Source organism: Populus euphratica, unplaced genomic scaffold, assembly GCF_000495115.2.
Source record: "Populus euphratica unplaced genomic scaffold, PopEup_1.0 scaffold194.1, whole genome shotgun sequence".
In the NCBI taxonomy this organism is placed as follows: Eukaryota; Viridiplantae; Streptophyta; class Magnoliopsida; order Malpighiales; family Salicaceae; genus Populus; species Populus euphratica.
Genome location: NW_011500072.1, coordinates 373,639 through 391,294, shown reverse-complemented (window position 1 = coordinate 391,294; position 17,656 = coordinate 373,639). Strand labels below are relative to the sequence as shown.

Here is a 17,656-nt window from a genome sequence, read left to right as displayed (position 1 = left end):
ATATATATAGCAATTAAAAGTTTGAAGAACAAATTTGATATAATAAGCAAATAATATGACATTTCTAAATTTTTTATAATTTTCAAAAAGTGTTTTCCGCTCAAATTTTTCAGGAAAATACTTTCCTGTAAACCAAACCAAATTTTTCTTTGACTGAAATGTATTTTCTGTTGATCAACTTTTCTAACAATAAACAAACATAAAAAAATTTGGAAAGTGTTTCTAATAATAAACAAACATAAAAAAATTCGGAAAGTGATTTTTTAAAAACTACTTTTCAAGAAATAAACATAATCTAAATCTCGTCTGTGATTTAAAAATATGTAACATTAAACCTCTTCTTAATGAAATTTTAAATTTTAAATTAAATTAAACAAATTCAAGAAATTCAATTGACTTAACTGATTTGTTAATAACTTGATAAATCTAGTTAAATTTATTCTTAATCTTGTTATATTAACTTTTTTTAAAATAAAACAACACTATTTTAAATTAAATTATTGATTTCAATAGCTTTAATTTTTTTTAGATATATCTTGAAATGAATATGAAAAATACAAATAAAATGGAAAAAGTGATAAAAAAAAAAAAACAGAGAGAGGTGATTTTATATAGAAAATTTATATCTCACCTACACACACAACCCATTCCAAACCATTCATGTTTCTTAATACAAAACGAACCAAATATAGCAAAAAACAAAAATGCTAATTACAAGCCCAGCTGTCTGTGGTTCATGATCACCGAAACACAAAATTTACACAATTAACTGATTAAGGGCTAGTCGAAATACCACATTTACCAGGATTACTGGGATGCCCGACCAGGATTTACATCGGATGCGGTCCTTTTCAAATCCTCCCCACCAGGGATAGCCATGCCCGGATACCCTTGAACCATACCCGTGCTTGCATTCCGAACTCCGTAATAAACCTGTTGATTCACCCCATCAGAAACCACTCTAGCACCATCATACGGATCCATTGACGCAACGGGCCTCATTGTCATTCCACTATACACTTGACCCATTCCTTGCACAGCTTGGTGGTATCGGAATGGCATTTGCCCAGTTGCAATCGTGTATTGTTGAGGATATGGGGAGCGAATTTGAACATTCCCTGGTGGAATTGTGCCCTGAACATAATAAACCGGCATTTGTTGTACTGGAGCACCAGAATAACGTGAATCCGGAATATAATGCATGACTGGGTTACCCGGATACCCGGTTGGTTGTGTCATCGGTGGTGGCTCCATTGGTTCAGAATAACCCTCAACGGGTGTCTGCTTCACCTGTACTTCTTTCGGATCTGGGTAATCGGGTTTGGTCTTAACAGGTGGAAGATCCGGAAATGAAGGCACGTTAGGCACAACCGATGAAGTTGAGCAGTACGGGGAAGAAACAACCGGGGCAGGAGAACCCGGATCGGAAGCTGAAATATTATCGTTCATAACGAAACGGGATTTCTGTTTGGTCTCATCCAAATTCTCCAACCCGAATAGATAATCTGGTACTTCAGAAATAATTGAAGAAGCCTCAGACCTTCCACGTTCAAGCCTCCTAGCGCCGGAATTAAGAGCATCAAAAAACCAGTTTTCACGGTTAGTTGATCCGTCAAGAAGTGAACTGATACTACTTGCTCTTGATGACTCCTCATTTGCTGTAGAGAACAAGAATAGCCTAAGCCGAGCCGAACGTGGGTTTTGATTATGTAAAACACGATCATATTCATCCATCATGTTCTCAACATCCTCGTCAGTTGTTACAGATATCAAAGCATCAAGATCTTCATTTGGCAGTTGATACTTGACACTCAAGTTAACAATTCCTGAGACAAATAATATTATAAACGAATCAGAACAACGTGTAAGTACTGAATGTTTATTTAGTTATGAACTAGGGTTTTTTTTTTAATTCACAGTACCTGACAATTTTGATAATTTAGTGATGAGAGTAGAGAAAGTTGTGGAGCGATGGACAGCAACTATGCGAGTGTCACCACCAACATATCGGAGCTGATTGTCGTGAGGGCGGGGGAGAATTTTGCCTCCGAAGCTGCACATGAAGCGCATGCGTGGATCATGCGACGAGTGATAATCGGACCGAGGAGAGGAGGTTACAGAATCTGTGGCGACTGAATCCAGCTCTGACGGATGCAGGGACGACATGTCTGGATATTACAGTGGTTTCGTTAGAAAACCAAGAACCATGTAAATATTGTAAACGAAGGAGTAAGTCTTGCAGCTTCGAATTTATTTAGGATGTTTGTCTCAGCAACGCAGAAGAGGCTGACATGGATAGGGGACCCACTTACGTTATATAATCATGATTTAGTATTTATTTATTTATTTATTTACTTGTTGATAGCTGAAAATCAACATCTTGATGATGATGATGATGATGATGATGTACCCTACCTTGCAGGGAAAGAGGTTTTTATTGCACAACGGGACTCGAACATGGATTTGCATTTTCTTTTATAGTGTTTGTGGTGGTGGGAGTTTGGGCGGTGAGTTTGCTGTTTGATTGGTCATTGCTTGAATAAAGTTTTGTCAAACAATAACAATAATGATGCAAAGGAATCTATCTCATATATATGTTTTGATTTTTGTCAAGATTCATATGAACATCGATCAAAAGTTTGCATTGCCGAAGTAGGTATTGCTCACCACACTACAATCAAGCAACGGACATTTTCCTAATCCAAATTACTTATATTGATCTCATCACGATATATAGAAATCTAAATAATTCAGGAAATATTTAAATAGTATGTTTATATACATGTATATATAATAATAATAATAATAATAATAATAAAAAGGGAGTTGATTGGTAGGTCCATATTAAATATTTTATTTAAAACCAAGATGAATGATCTTGATATAAGTTTCATTTTGCATATATATCATATATATATATATATATATATATATATATAGATCAGATCAATCATCTTATTCGACTCAGATAAGGTGAAGGCGCCTAATTCCTTGCCTTATTAATTCTATAATTTTGCTACGTGATCAAATTAAGGAAAGGTCCAAAGAAGACATATCACCCTTGAATTCGATGATAACAAACCATATATGTCCTTATGATCATGGAAAGATAATATGCTTGGCATCAACGAACAAGATTTTGATCATGTCAAGAAATATAATTAAAATAAAATGGCATTTTCAATGAATGCTGGAATTGTTGCTAAAAGGTCTTGTTTTTTTACAAACTAGAGACTGAATTGTCGATGGTGAAATGAAGGCTTCAAATAATCCACCGCGAGTTTAAGAAAGGACTTTTCCCCTTCGCCTTTTGGCGTGAGGTAGGGCACTCGGAAGAGGCAAGCAAGCTCCACCAAATCTAGACCGGCTCGGTTCAGTTCGGTCCCACATGTGTAACTGTGGCCTTGTCTGAATGGGTGTTTTAACGTGGTGGCTAGTCACCATTTTTTGTCCCTGAGGATAATGCCAGCCCCACTCGATTGCTTCCACTATGCAACTTACTGTCCAATCACATAACAGTTATCGGTGTGTCTTGTAGCATAGCATTGCATACTGTGGATCGAGGCCCCTTTTGGCAAGTTTGTAGTTCGTCATTAGGGTTGGGAACACGTTCATCGTTTCTAGTGCCTAAAGCACTGGAAAATTGGTCGTGAATTACTCACGTGTGAATATATATATATATATATCCAGTGCCCATTGTAAAATTATTATTCATTGCATAAAGGTCTAAATAAATGCCCTATCGTTCTATTTACCTACCATCTCAACCCTCAATTTAAAGCTTTTTTGGGTTGGGAATAAAATGGAAAAAAAGGGGACGAAAAGGAAGTGAAAGGAAGTTGTTTTTCTTCTTCTTTTTCGTTTTTTTGTTTGAGTAGGTGAAAATGAAAAGAAAAAAAAGAAGAAAAAAGAGGAGAGTGGAGAGAAAGTAGACGTTATATTTTATTCTGAAGGATTTTTTTTAAAAGGAATAATATTCTCTAGATGTGCAGTAGCCATACTGAAAAATATCTGACACTCAAAATCAAGAAAAAACAAGTCCAAAACAGAATCTCGATTGAGTTTTAAAGAAATTCTCTTGCTTTATTAGATCTGCAAAATTTCAAAACAGAATCACTAAATCTTATAGATGCAAAACAGGTTATGTTATTAGTCATGTCATTCCAGTCTAACCAATATATATATATCGTGCTGCTCTGTAACTTGTTCTTATTGTATTATTAACATATTAAATATATATGTACTAAAAATATCTGGTTTTTTTTTTTTTTGTCAAGAGCTTGTTCATAACTTAGTTTTTTTTTTTATCATTTTAAAATTTTTTTCTTGCAATTGAATCCTTCTTTAAAAAAATTAAATTAAAAGTGAGAGAACTGAAATGTAAAAAAAGAAGAAGCTTAATTTAACATTTTAAACAATTTTTATTTTGGCTCAAAAAATAATTTTGTTCATTATTTAGCCATTAGCTTTGACAGAGGAGAGCAAAAATCAATTTAAAACATTGAGAAGAGAGAAAATATTGGTTGGGCTACTTTTGTACGATCAAACTTACCATTTTTATGTTAATTAGTTTGATTGATAAGAAGAATTAAACGGTGATTGTTTTGAACTTTAATTTTGCTTAGATATTGGGATCAAGAGAAAAAACTTTTTCTTAGTTTAATTTTGCATTTTTCAAGCTGTTTTTTGAGTTTTTTTGCTTGATTAATTGGTTTTTGAGGTTCTAAAGATGTTTTTATGTATTTTTTTTTTAAATTCTTTTCACACTAAAAAAGCCCCTAGTTCTAATTTTTTAGCTACTATAATGGTGATTATCAGCCTTAAATTTTTAAAAATAATATAAAATTGAATGACATATCATCCTCCCTTTTCAAAAAAAAATAAAATTAGATTGCTTAAGAGTGCAAGCTTGGCCTAGGCCTCCACTTCTAGGTTTTTTTAAAAGATTCATGTGATATGGGTCATCTAGACTCACGTGTTTAACTTGATTTTTTTATAATTTTTTTTCTTTTTTTTTCTTTGAATTACAAATTATTTTACAATTAATTATATTTTTGAGATAATTTAGTTTTACATAAAAAAAAAATATGACCCCCTTTTTAAATAATATGGATTTGTGAGTTTAGTTCTTCTTCTTCTTCTTTGTTTTTTATTTTTTTGTTATTACAATATTTCATTATCACTTTCTAAATATTTTTTAGATATAATATTTTTGATATGTGCAACTAAATTATCATTTTATTATTTTTAATTGCATGATAAATATTTGTTGGTTTGGATTTTAATTTTAATTTTAGTTTTAATATATATATATATATAGTTTTATTTTTCAATTAATGATCTTATTATTCAATATTGTATAATTTTTTTTATAAGAGTCATATGATTTAATAGAATTAGTTGAATAGAATCTATAAAAGATTTTTTGCAAAAAAAATCCACAAAGAAAATAAAAATACAAGGGAAAACATGTAATTAACCTAGTTTTATTGTTTAAATATATAGAAGATTGACACATGATCTCTTAACTAAAAAACAATAGATAGAAGGATATAAATTGTAATAAAGGTATGTAGTTTATATATATATATTAGAACTTTCAAAAGATTATGTTTAATGAGAATGACAAAAAGTTTTTTTAAGACATGTATATTTTTTTTTTACATTCAAAAACCTTTTATACAATTTATAATATAGCACGAGAAGTAGTCTAGTTATTACTATTACAATAAAAGATATTGAAACGTAATAGTAAACTGCACCATTCTATATTGGCATGGAACAATATTCATTTGGTGACATTTTTGTTTATTCTTATGACATTGCTATAAATTTTTATTGTTTTTTTCTTCAAGGATTTTCTTTTCATTTTAATTTACTATTTATTTGAGTTAAGTTTTGGTCTCTTGTATTATTGGTTGAGAGAAGGATGGAAAATAAAGAGAGAGAAAGTAGGATAGAGAAGTCAAATAATTATGGCATTATTGACAACATTTTTGGAAGGAAAAAAAAAACATCAAAGAGGTTGTCTTAATTTGTGTCTATGAAATACGCTTTCATGATCATAGAATGTATCACACTTGAGATTTTTATGATTCAAGACTTTAATTTTATTTTTAATTCATTTAAAGTGAATTAGAATAAATTCTAAAGTTGAAAAGTATGGTTTTATGAACATTGTAGGGATGAGTTTAATTTCTTTAAAATGAAAATTGTGAAAAATGGCATAGAGGGTGAGTTTATTATTTATTTATTTTTCCTAAAAAAATAATATTGGAAGTGGTTGGTAAGATTTTGTATTCAAGAAAAAATATCGAAAACAAATAATATCTTCATAACCGTCCTTCCTTGTTGATTAAAACTAGTTTAATATATCGATTATTATTATTATTATTTTTTCATCTAAAAATTGCATGATGTCTCATATTGATTGACGTTGAAAAGCATGCATATAGTTTTAGTTGGTGAGATCAAAGGGTAGTTATAAGAAAGTGAAAAAGGAGACTGCTATGGCTATGGCTATGGCTAGGCTCTAGTTGGTCGGTGGCTAGCTGAAATGTCATTGGATGAGAAACCAAAGTTTAAAGTGCATTGGGCCAATGAAAGCAGAGACAAAATTAAAGCTAGTACAAAAGTGATAAAGAAACGTAGAAAGCAACCTGCTGTTCCTTTAATCTTGAGAAGATAACATTGTTATTGTTACAAAGCAGAAGCTACCACACATTAGTGCTTTTTTTTTTTTATTATTATTCTTAATTAGTTATTTTGGCAACCAACTTGTGTGATCATATTCTTAAGATTTGTTACGTAAGTAAACACATGATAAATGTTGCGTTGGTGTGTGTAATTCCAGTTATTTTTTAAAGTATTTTTAATTTTAAAATAATATATTTTTTTATTTTTTAAAAACTATTTTTTATATTAATACATCAAAATAATTTAAAAATATCAAAAATATATTAATTTAAAATAAAAAAAATTCAAACATTTTTAAAAATACTTTCTAACCGCAATATTAAACGCTATCAAAATATCTATTAATAAACCCGGGTTAATTTTATTTTATTTTTTAAATGATTATATTAATGTTATTTTTACCAAAGTTATTTTTAAAAAAAACATGGAAAAGCTTTTTACCTAAGTTTTTTTCTGGATTAAGAATCTAATCAAGTTTTTTCTAGTTAATTTATATCAATATTTCCTTTAATTTTTTTAAATTTAAATCAGTCTATATCCTGACTGACTCGATGAAGTCCTGAATTAATCTATTTGTCCGATCATAATATAGCCTGATGTTATAACCTGGCTTGTGATAATTCAAAGAAAAGAAGAGGAGGAGGAGCTGCGCTTAGTTGACTTTGAGGGTGGGCTTTTCTCAACCTTATTCGTCTCTTCTCCGACCTAAAAGAGAAACCAACTCATCGTGTCTCTGTAAAGTAACGAATGGGCTCAAAAGCTTCGGCCTACGGAAAAGAAAACTCCAAAGCCCATTTCGTAGAGATCTTTGAACACTAACAATGTCGTGGAGTGTGTTCTTGAGGTGTCAAATCTTACCTTGGACTTCACCCGACTTTAAATGAATTGTTGTTATTTTTTAAATAATTTTTATATTAAAATATATATTAATAATATTTTTTATTTTAAAAAAATTATTTTTTACATCAACTTATCAAAATAATTTAAAATTAATCAAAAAAATTTTAATTTTAATTTTTTTAAAAGTGCTTGTAAATAGAAAAACAAAAAACTCTTAACCAAGAAATTACAGTTGTGTGATTATATGAGAATTTTTGTGTTTTTATGTACTTTTTCTCTTCCAAAAAGAAAATTGCTTACACAAACAAGTTTAATATATCGATTATACAGTGAGACAAGGTAATTTCTTGATTAATTTCTTGAGTGATTAATTTATAGTATGAGACTGTGTGTTTGTTTGAAAAATACACTACGCAACTCACAAACAAATACTTTCTTGCTGAGCTTCTACTATGAATTATGAAAACTCCAAATTTATCAATGTGATTTCGAGTGTATTCTATTTTAGTATTGGTGTCAGACTCTACTATTATAGATTTGACTTAGAATATAGTGCAAGTAATCGGAAATTAATTTGGCGGTGATATATTATTTTTATTTAAAATTTTTCCTTTTTAGATTTTTTTTTATTTAAATTAGTGGTATTTACCTAATCAAGTTTATACTAATTTACAAATCAACTCGAATTAAATTTAAAGTCATGAATTTTCCATGTCATCCGGTATGGAACCATGCTCCGAGTTTTGCAATGGATTTTTGATGATAAATAATTATAGACTTGTAGTTTGTGGCATATAGTAATTTCACAAATTAATCACTTAGGTCAAGGTGTCGGCATCTCTCGTCTATTTAACATGCAAAGGCAGTCTTGTTTGTTGACTTGTTCGAGAAACCGGCTTTAGATGATTTTTAATTTAGGAGTCAGCATAATAGACTATTTTGCATTCTCATTGAATTTAAAAATATGTTGTTTTACATTAAATAATATTAAATAAATAATTTTTTAATGATTTTGATGTATTTGTATTAAAAATAAAAAAATTATTTTAATTAATATATATCTTTTTAAAATACCCACCAGCTACAGTAAGAAATATATTACAAAACGTGGGCAGTCTCTTCCAAATTAAAAATCACGAGATGGTCCGTGCATGATGGGAACTACTGCTTCGATAAGAGCGACTCCTCGCCAACCATTGCCGTTTATTTGAAGATATTAATTGATAAAATGCTTTCTGCCAGCTCTGGCCTCCATCAATGAGTCCACACACAAAGGATCGGCTAACGTCGGCGCTGTTTCTTGAATTTCGTTTTATATCGTGTTTTATAAAAAAATAATTTATTTTATTTAAATTTTATTTTTGTGTATTTTTAAAATAATTTTTAAAAAATAAAAAAATATTTTTTAATTAATTTTCAACTAAAATTTTATTTTTTATAGTATATTTTCAAACAACACTCAGTTTTACATAGTGTGGTTTTTTGGTTGATTGAAGTTAACTTTTTATATATATATATATATATACAAAGTGTTGATTTAGTGATTAAAATATTATTATATCTCTGTAAAGATAAAAATATAAATTTGATTTTTTAAAAAAATATTTAAAAAAAAAACAGTTACAGATTCTAAATAAAATTAGTCTCATTCTTAAAAGAAGTATTGCTGTATCTCTACAAGAGTGATAATATAAGTTAGATTTTTAGGGTTAAATCTTTAAAAAATATATTTATTGAAAAGAGTAGTCATAAACTCGGAATAAAATTAATTTTAAGAAGTATTTCTGTATCTCTAGAAGAGTGATAATATAAGTTAGATCTATAGGGTTAAATTTTTAAAAAATATATTTATTGAAAAGAATAGTCACAAACTCGAAATAAAATTAATTTTATATTTTTATAAGAGAGTGTGAGGGTATCAAAGAGTGTGTGTGTGCGTCAAAGTTGCGGAACGCATCCTGTTCACATTCGGCCTTTTATAAGAGGCGTGGATGCTAATTATTACAGGAAAGCACGCCATTCAACGATGAATCACGAACAAATATATTAGTAAGGTCGGAGGATCCTTTCTTTTGATTCCTAGCTACATAAATAACAGCTAAAATCAATATTCTAACATTGAATTTTAATTTGTTCTTAACTAATTCGGCATTTGAGATTATAAACCAACCAATAATGTTGTCTTATTTAACTATATTATGAAATAAAATAGTTTTCTATCTTAATGTTAATTTATTAAATCATGGTTTTCGTTAGTTTATTAAAGATTTTAATGTGACTAAATTGGATGATGTCTTTGAATGACTGGTTAACTCAAAGTCCTACATGTGCATGTATGCATGTGAGGAATAATCAGTTTTTATAAAGGTAGCCTGCATTTAAATTTTTTTGAGAGTTTTTGTTTTTCGTTTAAATTATTAAAAGTGTGTGTGATTGGTATTGTGAATATCTTTTAAAATTAAATATTACTTGAATATATATATTAAAATATTTTTTTAACTTTAACATTGATATATTAGGACTATTTAAAAATCACAGAGAGGCATAATATAGCCATAAGTTGCAGCAAGATGTGAACCACTGCGATAAGGCGATTCGTCAACTTGCAAGGGTTGATAAGATTTGCTTTCACATAAACAGCTTGTTTGTTTTTTTATATTTAGCCGTTCTCTCTAATTTTATTCAAGTAGGGCATCTCTAATTTTGGAGGGGAACACCCACATGGACACAACCGCTTGTTCTTGTACATTCACATTGGTCCTGAACAGCCACCTCTTCCTTTCACATTCTAAATTTGTCTAAAATTTTGGAGTATCTTAAAGAATCTTTTCATCTCCTGATTTGTTTCTTAATCATAGCAACCTTTTATGTTAACCCAATGATATTCCTACACAACCTTAAAGATTGCTTGATGTCAGCATTTATCTTCAGTGATCAGAGCGAATAATGGGGTCAAACCAATCAATTTTGTTTTGGATACAGAGAACTTTGCTCTGGCAACACCACCTCCACACTCGAAGATTTAAAAGTGATTAAGATTCTTTGGGTTCCCTTTCTTATCTTTCCTAGCTTTATAAGGAATCTTGAAGGGCAACATTGCTATCTTGATCTGCTTTAACGCTGCAGTCCTCCATTTCATTTACAGCAGTGGAGTTTGCTTTGCAGACCATAATACAGGATCTCTTCAAAGATAAAGAAGGTAGGTGAGCCCGTCACTTCTTTTATGTGCTAATCTTGATACGGTATCTTATTCTTTTGATATTATATGTGTGTAGATATTACATGCATCCATGTATATATTCGAAGTGGTTTCTTGAATTGACATTGGCTACCAAGGATTCCGGATTCTGAATCGCAAGGAACTGCACTATCTTCATGCTCTTCTGTTAAGATTCCAGATTGATAGCTCTGGTTTACTCATGCTTTTATGCTTCAAGATACATGATATTAACATTGGCTTATAATCTTGTGTAGGGGCTAGCCATGACTATTGCGCCTGTTGCTAATGGAAAAATTGATGCTCCTACTCCAACAAGACCTGGGGTTTGTTTCAATATTCTTTGCTTGCCTAATCATGGGATAGTGAATTTCTTACAATCAATGAAGTTAAAAATGATGCTGACTCTTTCTGTGATGGCCAGGGAAAAACTAAAGGAATTGTAGTTTGCTGGTTTCTTGGACTAGGGTCTCTAATCTCATGGAACAGTATGCTGACCATAGGAGATTACTACTATACTTTGTTCCCGGTAGGTTTCTCATAAACATTAATTCACTAATTAATTTGTGAAAATTGCATTAGTACTTATATTTGTCCTTGTTCTTAAGAGTATGGTAGCGTTTAAGGTTTTGAGATTCATTGTTTAAACAGTCATTGAGCCTAAACAAGCTGATATGGTCAGTTAGAGTAGCAAAACTATCTTTTTGATGATCCTTTTCTTCGTGTTTGAAGAAATACCATCCTTCAAGGGTACTTACCCTTGTTTATCAACCATTTGCAATCGGAACAATGGCAATACTGGCATATAATGAGGCAAAGATCAATACTAGAAAGCGGAACATAGCCGGTTACATACTCTTTACTGCAAGTACTCTCATGCTTATGGTTGTAAGTAACATGAACAACTCCTATCTATTATGCTTTAATTTATTTCCCATCAATTTCAATTCATGACTCATTGATTCTGATAATTGTGACAGGTGGATTTGGCCACGTCAGGAAGAGGAGGCGTTGGACCTTTTATTGCTATATGTGCAATTGTTGCTGCTTTTGGAGTTGCAGATGCTCATGTTCAAGGTGGGATGGTTGGAGACATGGCTTTCATGTGTCCAGAATTCATGCAGGTTAGATTCTTGAAATTCGTTTTCAATTGGTCTTACACTCTAAAATGCAAAGAACTTTGCATCTTACCACAACTTGGATGTCTTTTCCTGCAGTCTTTCTTTGCTGGGTTGGCTGCATCAGGAGCTCTGACCTCTGGTCTGAGATTGATCACAAAAGCAGCATTTGATAAATCTAAAAATGGTCCTCGCAAGGGAGTTAGTATGTCTCCTTTTCTTTTAGCAATAGAGAAACTTGCTATCTTATACTGTCATTTCTTTTATTGATCAGCTGGAATTTCTATTCGACACTTGCATCGGTCATATGACTACAATTAGAAGAGATTGACCCTTCTCCTATGCTGTTGTGGTTTGTAGTCTCATAGTGATTAGTTTGTAATTCATGAAAATGGAACTAGGCCTTTAGCAGAAAAAGTAAAAGGAGAATACACAAGTTATATAACTTGAGCAGAATAAAAATACTAGCCACAACTTCAGATCAGTTGGCAAATTTGATTCGATTTTTTTCTTAGGACTTCTCGTTTTGTGCTGCGGACTTGATTGATGAGTATTTCTTGATTGCCAATGTTTGCAGTGCTATTTCTAGGAATTTCCACTTTCGCGGAGTTCCTATGCGTGTTGCTGTATGCACATCTCTTTCCTAAACTGCCGATAGTGAAGTACTACCGCTCAAAGGCAGCCTCTGAAGGATCAAAGACTGTTTCAGCTGATCTTGCTGCTGCTGGCATCCAAACACCAGCAGACCATCAAGTATTTCCACTTTTTTTTTTAATTTTTATTTGGTGTGCATTTTCTTGAAAAGATGTACATTATTTCTCATATTGCATGCTGCTCAAGGATAAGTTCCATGTCCCTGTCTAAAATTTATTTTCTTCCGTTCTTGCAGGCTTCTGATGTTGCCAAATCTCCGGAGCGATTAAGCAACAAACAACTATTGTTCCAGAATATAGATTATGCACTTGACCTATATTTGATATACGTGCTGACATTGTCGATTTTCCCGGGATTCTTGTATGAAAATACTGGTGAACACCAGTTGGGAACATGGTAAGTTCTCAATTGTCAAGCAAGATTCATTGCCATGAAGGACTGGATAATCTGTAGCACTTGAAGTGATGCTGCACAAGAAGAGGATGATTTTTCTTTCCCATCTTGTTAAAACAACTGCAGTACCATTATATTCTATAAGTATTCTTGTTCAAGATTATATGCCCCATTGATGTCTTCTACATGTCATTTCTGTTTGATACTCCAAGGTGCATCCATTATACTTTTCGAGAACTGCATTTTCAGTTTCCTTTCTGATTTTTTAATGAAAGACCTCTACATGTCCAAACTTTGATCATGTTATGCTAGAAAATTCATGATTTGACCTATAACTTTCTTGCTTATCATGATCAACGATGTTTCAGGTACCCTCTTGTTCTAATTGCAATGTACAATGTGCTGGATCTCATCTCAAGATACCTCCCCCTTGTTCCATGGCTGAAGTTGGAGTCCAGAAAGGGCCTCATGATTGCAGTTCTCTCTCGTTTCCTACTCGTTCCTGCATTCTACTTCACTGCGAAATATGGTGATCAAGGATGGATGATCTTTCTCGTCTCTTTCTTGGGGCTAACAAATGGCTATCTCACTGTCTGTGTCCTTACAATTGCACCAAGAGGCTACAAGGTTGGTTACCATAAACTATGATTTTCAGTGATTCAAATGCAATTTCTTTGTTTTGCTTACACATGACAATCTGTTGATGGCTTTGGTTTTGCAGGGGCCTGAGGCAAATGCACTGGGCAATTTACTTGTGCTATGGTTATTGGGTGGCATATTTTCAGGGGTTGCCCTTGATTGGCTTTGGCTCGTAGGCAAGAAGAATGCCTTCTAGAGAGCCAAATCTATCTGCGACTGATAAAGAAAGTCGGCTCCTTTCCATCGATGCTGGCCATCCCTCAATTTGTCACAGCAACAATGTCACCTGCCGAAAACCAGACATTAGGATCGATGGTGGTAGTGATTTATCAATGAATTTGATTACTGCTCTCTTAGTTCTAAATATAATGATATACATGTTGAACCACATCACCAAAAGATGTGGTTATCAATGTTGGACCACATCTTTTAGTAAATACCAACAGCATATTTTGTTTTATTTTATATATAGTTATTTTTTGTTTGACCTAACTTATCCGAAATATGTTCTGAATTAACTTTTTCCAAACCAAAATAAATATTGATATAGTTAAATTCAATTAATATAATAAGTCAATCTACTATTTGGATGACCAAACTAACCCCATGCAAGACTCAACAATATCAACTCAAATGATTATTTAAAAAAACAAAAATTAAAATGATTTTGTTTTATGATAGATGTATGATGACTTATTCATGACTTGTATTATGAATCAAATTAGATTTTCAATTAGTTATGATACCCTATAATTTTATGTTCTAAAAAATAACCAAAAAAAATATGTATTTCAAAGGAGCAATGTATTGAATGTGATGTGTAAATAAATAAATAAATAAGATTCTTGGATATCTTATTAGAAAAAGATTTGTAGATAAGAAATGGAGGGAGGAGCACTCCAATTACAATTAAAATCAATATAATTAAGTTGATAGGATATATTTAATTTGGTATTTCGACTGAAATGAAACATTTAATTTGATATCTAAACTGAAATGAACTATAATAATCTTTTTATTTATTTTTAGTTTAGACCTTTAGATTTTCTGGTAACAATTCTCGAATTGAAATGCCCCTTTAATTTTAGGTTCAAGGGATTTGGTTTAAGGGTTCCAATGTTTTATAAGACTTTTTGTTATTTATTTTTTATTTAAGGGCTTTAAGAAATTTCAATCTTAGCACAGACAAGGTATTCTATACCGATTTTTTTTTTTGTTTTAAAAATATTGAAGGGCGGCTAATGTGTTTTAAAGAAAAAGAAAATACTATGATGGAGTTGTAGATTTTAATGCTAAAAAATAAATACATAAAATAAATTAAAAATTTATTGACCCAATTCTATGAAAAACCACTTTGAATATATGCATGGATGCATCATGCATGTAATATATACGCACATATAATATCAATAAAAGAAGATACCGTATCAAGATTAGCACATGAAAGAAGTGATGGGCTCTCCTCCCTTCTTTATCTTTGAAGAGATCAGCTGTGTTCTGGTCAGCAAAGCAATCTCCTGGTACTGTATTAAAATGGACTGCAAAGCACTGCTGTTAATGAAATGGAGAACTGCACAGTTAATTAAAGCAAATTAATACAGCAATGCTGCTTTGCCTTTCCCCTTCAAGATTCCTTTAAAAAGCTAGGAAAGATCATAAAGGGAATCCAAAGAATCCTGATCACTTTCAGATCTTCTATCGTGGAGTTCATGTTGCCGGAGCAAAGTTCACTGTATCCATTGCAAAGTTGATAGGTTTGACCTGCGCGTACCCCATTATTTGCTCTTAGCACTGAACAAAAATTCTGAATTTAAGCAATCTCCAAGGTTCTCTTTGATAACTAAGCTTGTGAAATTATTATTTTTGCAATGCGTTTGAAAAGTATTTTTAATTTTTTTTTAATTTTTTTAAATTAATATATTTTGATATTTTCAAATTATTTTGATGTATTAATTTAAAAAATAATTTTTTAAAAAATAAAAATATATTATTAGCATACTTTTTCAAATAAAAAACACTTTAAAAAGTAACCATAATTACACTTCCAAATCACAACCACAACCACACTTTGAAAAAAAAATAATATGAAAGATTTGTATGAGGTTGTATTTTTAAATAAATTCAAAATTAATAAAATTAATAAATGTATTTATATGAAAAACACAAATAAATTTTATATCATTGTATGTCTCTACGTGGATAATATTTTAATTTTAAGAAATAATAATCACATGATTAAATTTAATAGAAAAATATTAATTAGCATGTTTAACATGAAACACTTAGATATTATAGATATTATATAAGAAATACAGATTTGTAAGATATCTAATAGCGTTACTGTCTTAATTTCATTATGTAATATTTTTATATATAATAACAAAACTATCAAAATACTAATTAATATAAATATATCTCTATTCAAGAATATAGATAAGCTTGATAGATAAGCAATATCAAGCTTTTTGTTGCAATTCATAATAGATTTATATTGACCTATTTACAACTTAGATCTTAAACCAAATTAGGTTATAGATAAGATATATATCTATAATTTTATGTTTATGAATAACATAAAGAAAATATTTGTATATTTCGAGGGAGCATGAAATATGAAGTGTAAACAAATAAAAACAGTAGAATAAATAGCAAACCATAATTTATATTCTTTGACATATTTTCAGAGGAAGATTTTCAGAAAAGCAGTTGAGCTGTGAGCACTCCAATTACGATTAAAATCAAAGTAATTAAGTTCATAGGGTACATTTAATTTGGTACTTCCGGGGGAAATAAACCATCAACTATAATAATATCTCGAATTTTCTGGTTTTGGGCCTTTGGGTTTTAGGCTTGAGGGATTTCGGTCTTGGGTTGGGCTTTTCTTAAGACCTTCGGTTTTTTTGTTTTTCATTTAAGGGCTTTAAGGAATTTCGATGGATTATTTGGGGCTTTTTACGAATTGAGTAATGTTATATTTTATCATGAGAAGAAATTTAAATATTACTTAAAAAACGTGAGTTTTTCATTGTATTATTCTTCATTGTTTTTTATTTTTATATTAATATGAATGAACTATGTAAATTTTTTTTAATTTAATTTTCATATTTTTTTTGTTGATTTAGTTGACCAATTAATTTTGATTTTTTATAAAAAAACATGAGCTTTTTTTATTTCCCACACACCTATCTTTTAATTTTTTAAGTTTTGTTTTTAAATATTATTAACAACTTTTTATTTATTTATTAACATAGATACTTCTTGATTTATTTGATTACATGTATGAATATATTTTTTTATTTGAATTTAGATATTTCAAACTACAAAAACACATTGAAAAAACTTGTATATATAATTTTTTATATGAAATAAAAATATTTAATCCATGATGAATCACGTGTCATATAATTAGTTGAGTACTATTTGACTAGAATAAAAAATAATTAAAATAATTAACAATAACAATTTTAAGCAATTTTTTAGTTCATCATATATATATATATATATCAATTTTGTTCTCATTTTAATTTATGATAACATTTATTTGATCAAGACTTTAAAGGTAGTTTTGAAGCCCAGTATCCCTTAAGGAGGTACTCTGTCTTTTGTTTTTCTTTTACACTTGTAAAATGCCTAATTTCCTACACCATCCTTCTTTAAGTTCATAGTGTTGTACGTATAATTGGAGAAATATTTGCTGAACGCTGGTTAATTATACATATTTTTAAGTGTAGGAAGTATTGTAGTTTATGTTTTCTATTCGTTTTACTAGGAAAAAAAATTAAATTATTATTTTTTAATGATTTTAATGTGTTAATTTAAAAATTAAAAAGAAATATTTTAATACATTTTCAAAAATATAAATTACTTTTAAAAATCTCATCTTACCATAATATGATAACACACTTATCTTTCAAAGGACGATGCAAGGATGGAAACCTCGGAGGACATTGGTTTACGCATATAAGCCAGTTCGAAGCAGCATGGTTCTTAATTGATTCAAGCTCCGGCAGCCGATTCTGTCTCTTTCTAAGTTTGAGATACACTCAATCGCATTGGGACATGATTTTAATTAATTAATTCATTCATGTTTTACTTATTT

General features: G+C 30.4%; 2 protein-coding genes across 2 annotated transcripts; one reads left to right on the top strand and one right to left on the bottom strand.

The window, feature by feature from the left end:
* Nucleotides 1-602: 602 nt before the first annotated feature.
* On the bottom strand, nt 603-2,350 carry LOC105108528 (Octicosapeptide/Phox/Bem1p family protein). The gene is made up of 2 exons (XM_011002860.1): nt 1,923-2,350; nt 603-1,826 (listed from the first exon to the last, which is right to left on the bottom strand). Exons 1-2 carry the CDS (start codon nt 2,164-2,166, stop codon nt 808-810), a joined length of 1,263 nt encoding a protein of 420 aa, XP_011001162.1. The 5' UTR covers nt 2,167-2,350; the 3' UTR covers nt 603-807.
* Nucleotides 2,351-10,092: 7,742 nt separating this feature from the next.
* LOC105108524 (equilibrative nucleotide transporter 3-like) lies at nt 10,093-14,049 on the top strand. Its single transcript, XM_011002858.1, has 10 exons — nt 10,093-10,739; nt 11,011-11,079; nt 11,178-11,282; nt 11,486-11,641; nt 11,734-11,877; nt 11,971-12,076; nt 12,449-12,624; nt 12,761-12,921; nt 13,287-13,545; nt 13,640-14,049. Exons 2-10 carry the CDS (start codon nt 11,020-11,022, stop codon nt 13,751-13,753), a joined length of 1,281 nt encoding a protein of 426 aa, XP_011001160.1. The 5' UTR covers nt 10,093-10,739; nt 11,011-11,019; the 3' UTR covers nt 13,754-14,049.
* The last annotated feature ends 3,607 nt before the right edge of the window (nt 14,050-17,656 follow it).

Coding starts and splice junctions, on each gene's coding strand:
- LOC105108528 (XM_011002860.1), bottom strand. CDS start 2,166: ATGTCGTCCCTGCATCCGTCAGAGCTGGATTCAGTCGCCACAGATTCT. Junction 1,827..1,922: donor TAAATTATCAAAATTGTCAG/GTACTGTGAATT, acceptor TATTTGTCTCAG/GAATTGTTAACTTGAGTGTC.
- LOC105108524 (XM_011002858.1), top strand. CDS start 11,020: ATGACTATTGCGCCTGTTGCTAATGGAAAAATTGATGCTCCTACTCCA. Junction 11,080..11,177: donor CTACTCCAACAAGACCTGGG/GTTTGTTTCAAT, acceptor TGTGATGGCCAG/GGAAAAACTAAAGGAATTGT. Junction 11,878..11,970: donor TGTGTCCAGAATTCATGCAG/GTTAGATTCTTG, acceptor CTTTTCCTGCAG/TCTTTCTTTGCTGGGTTGGC.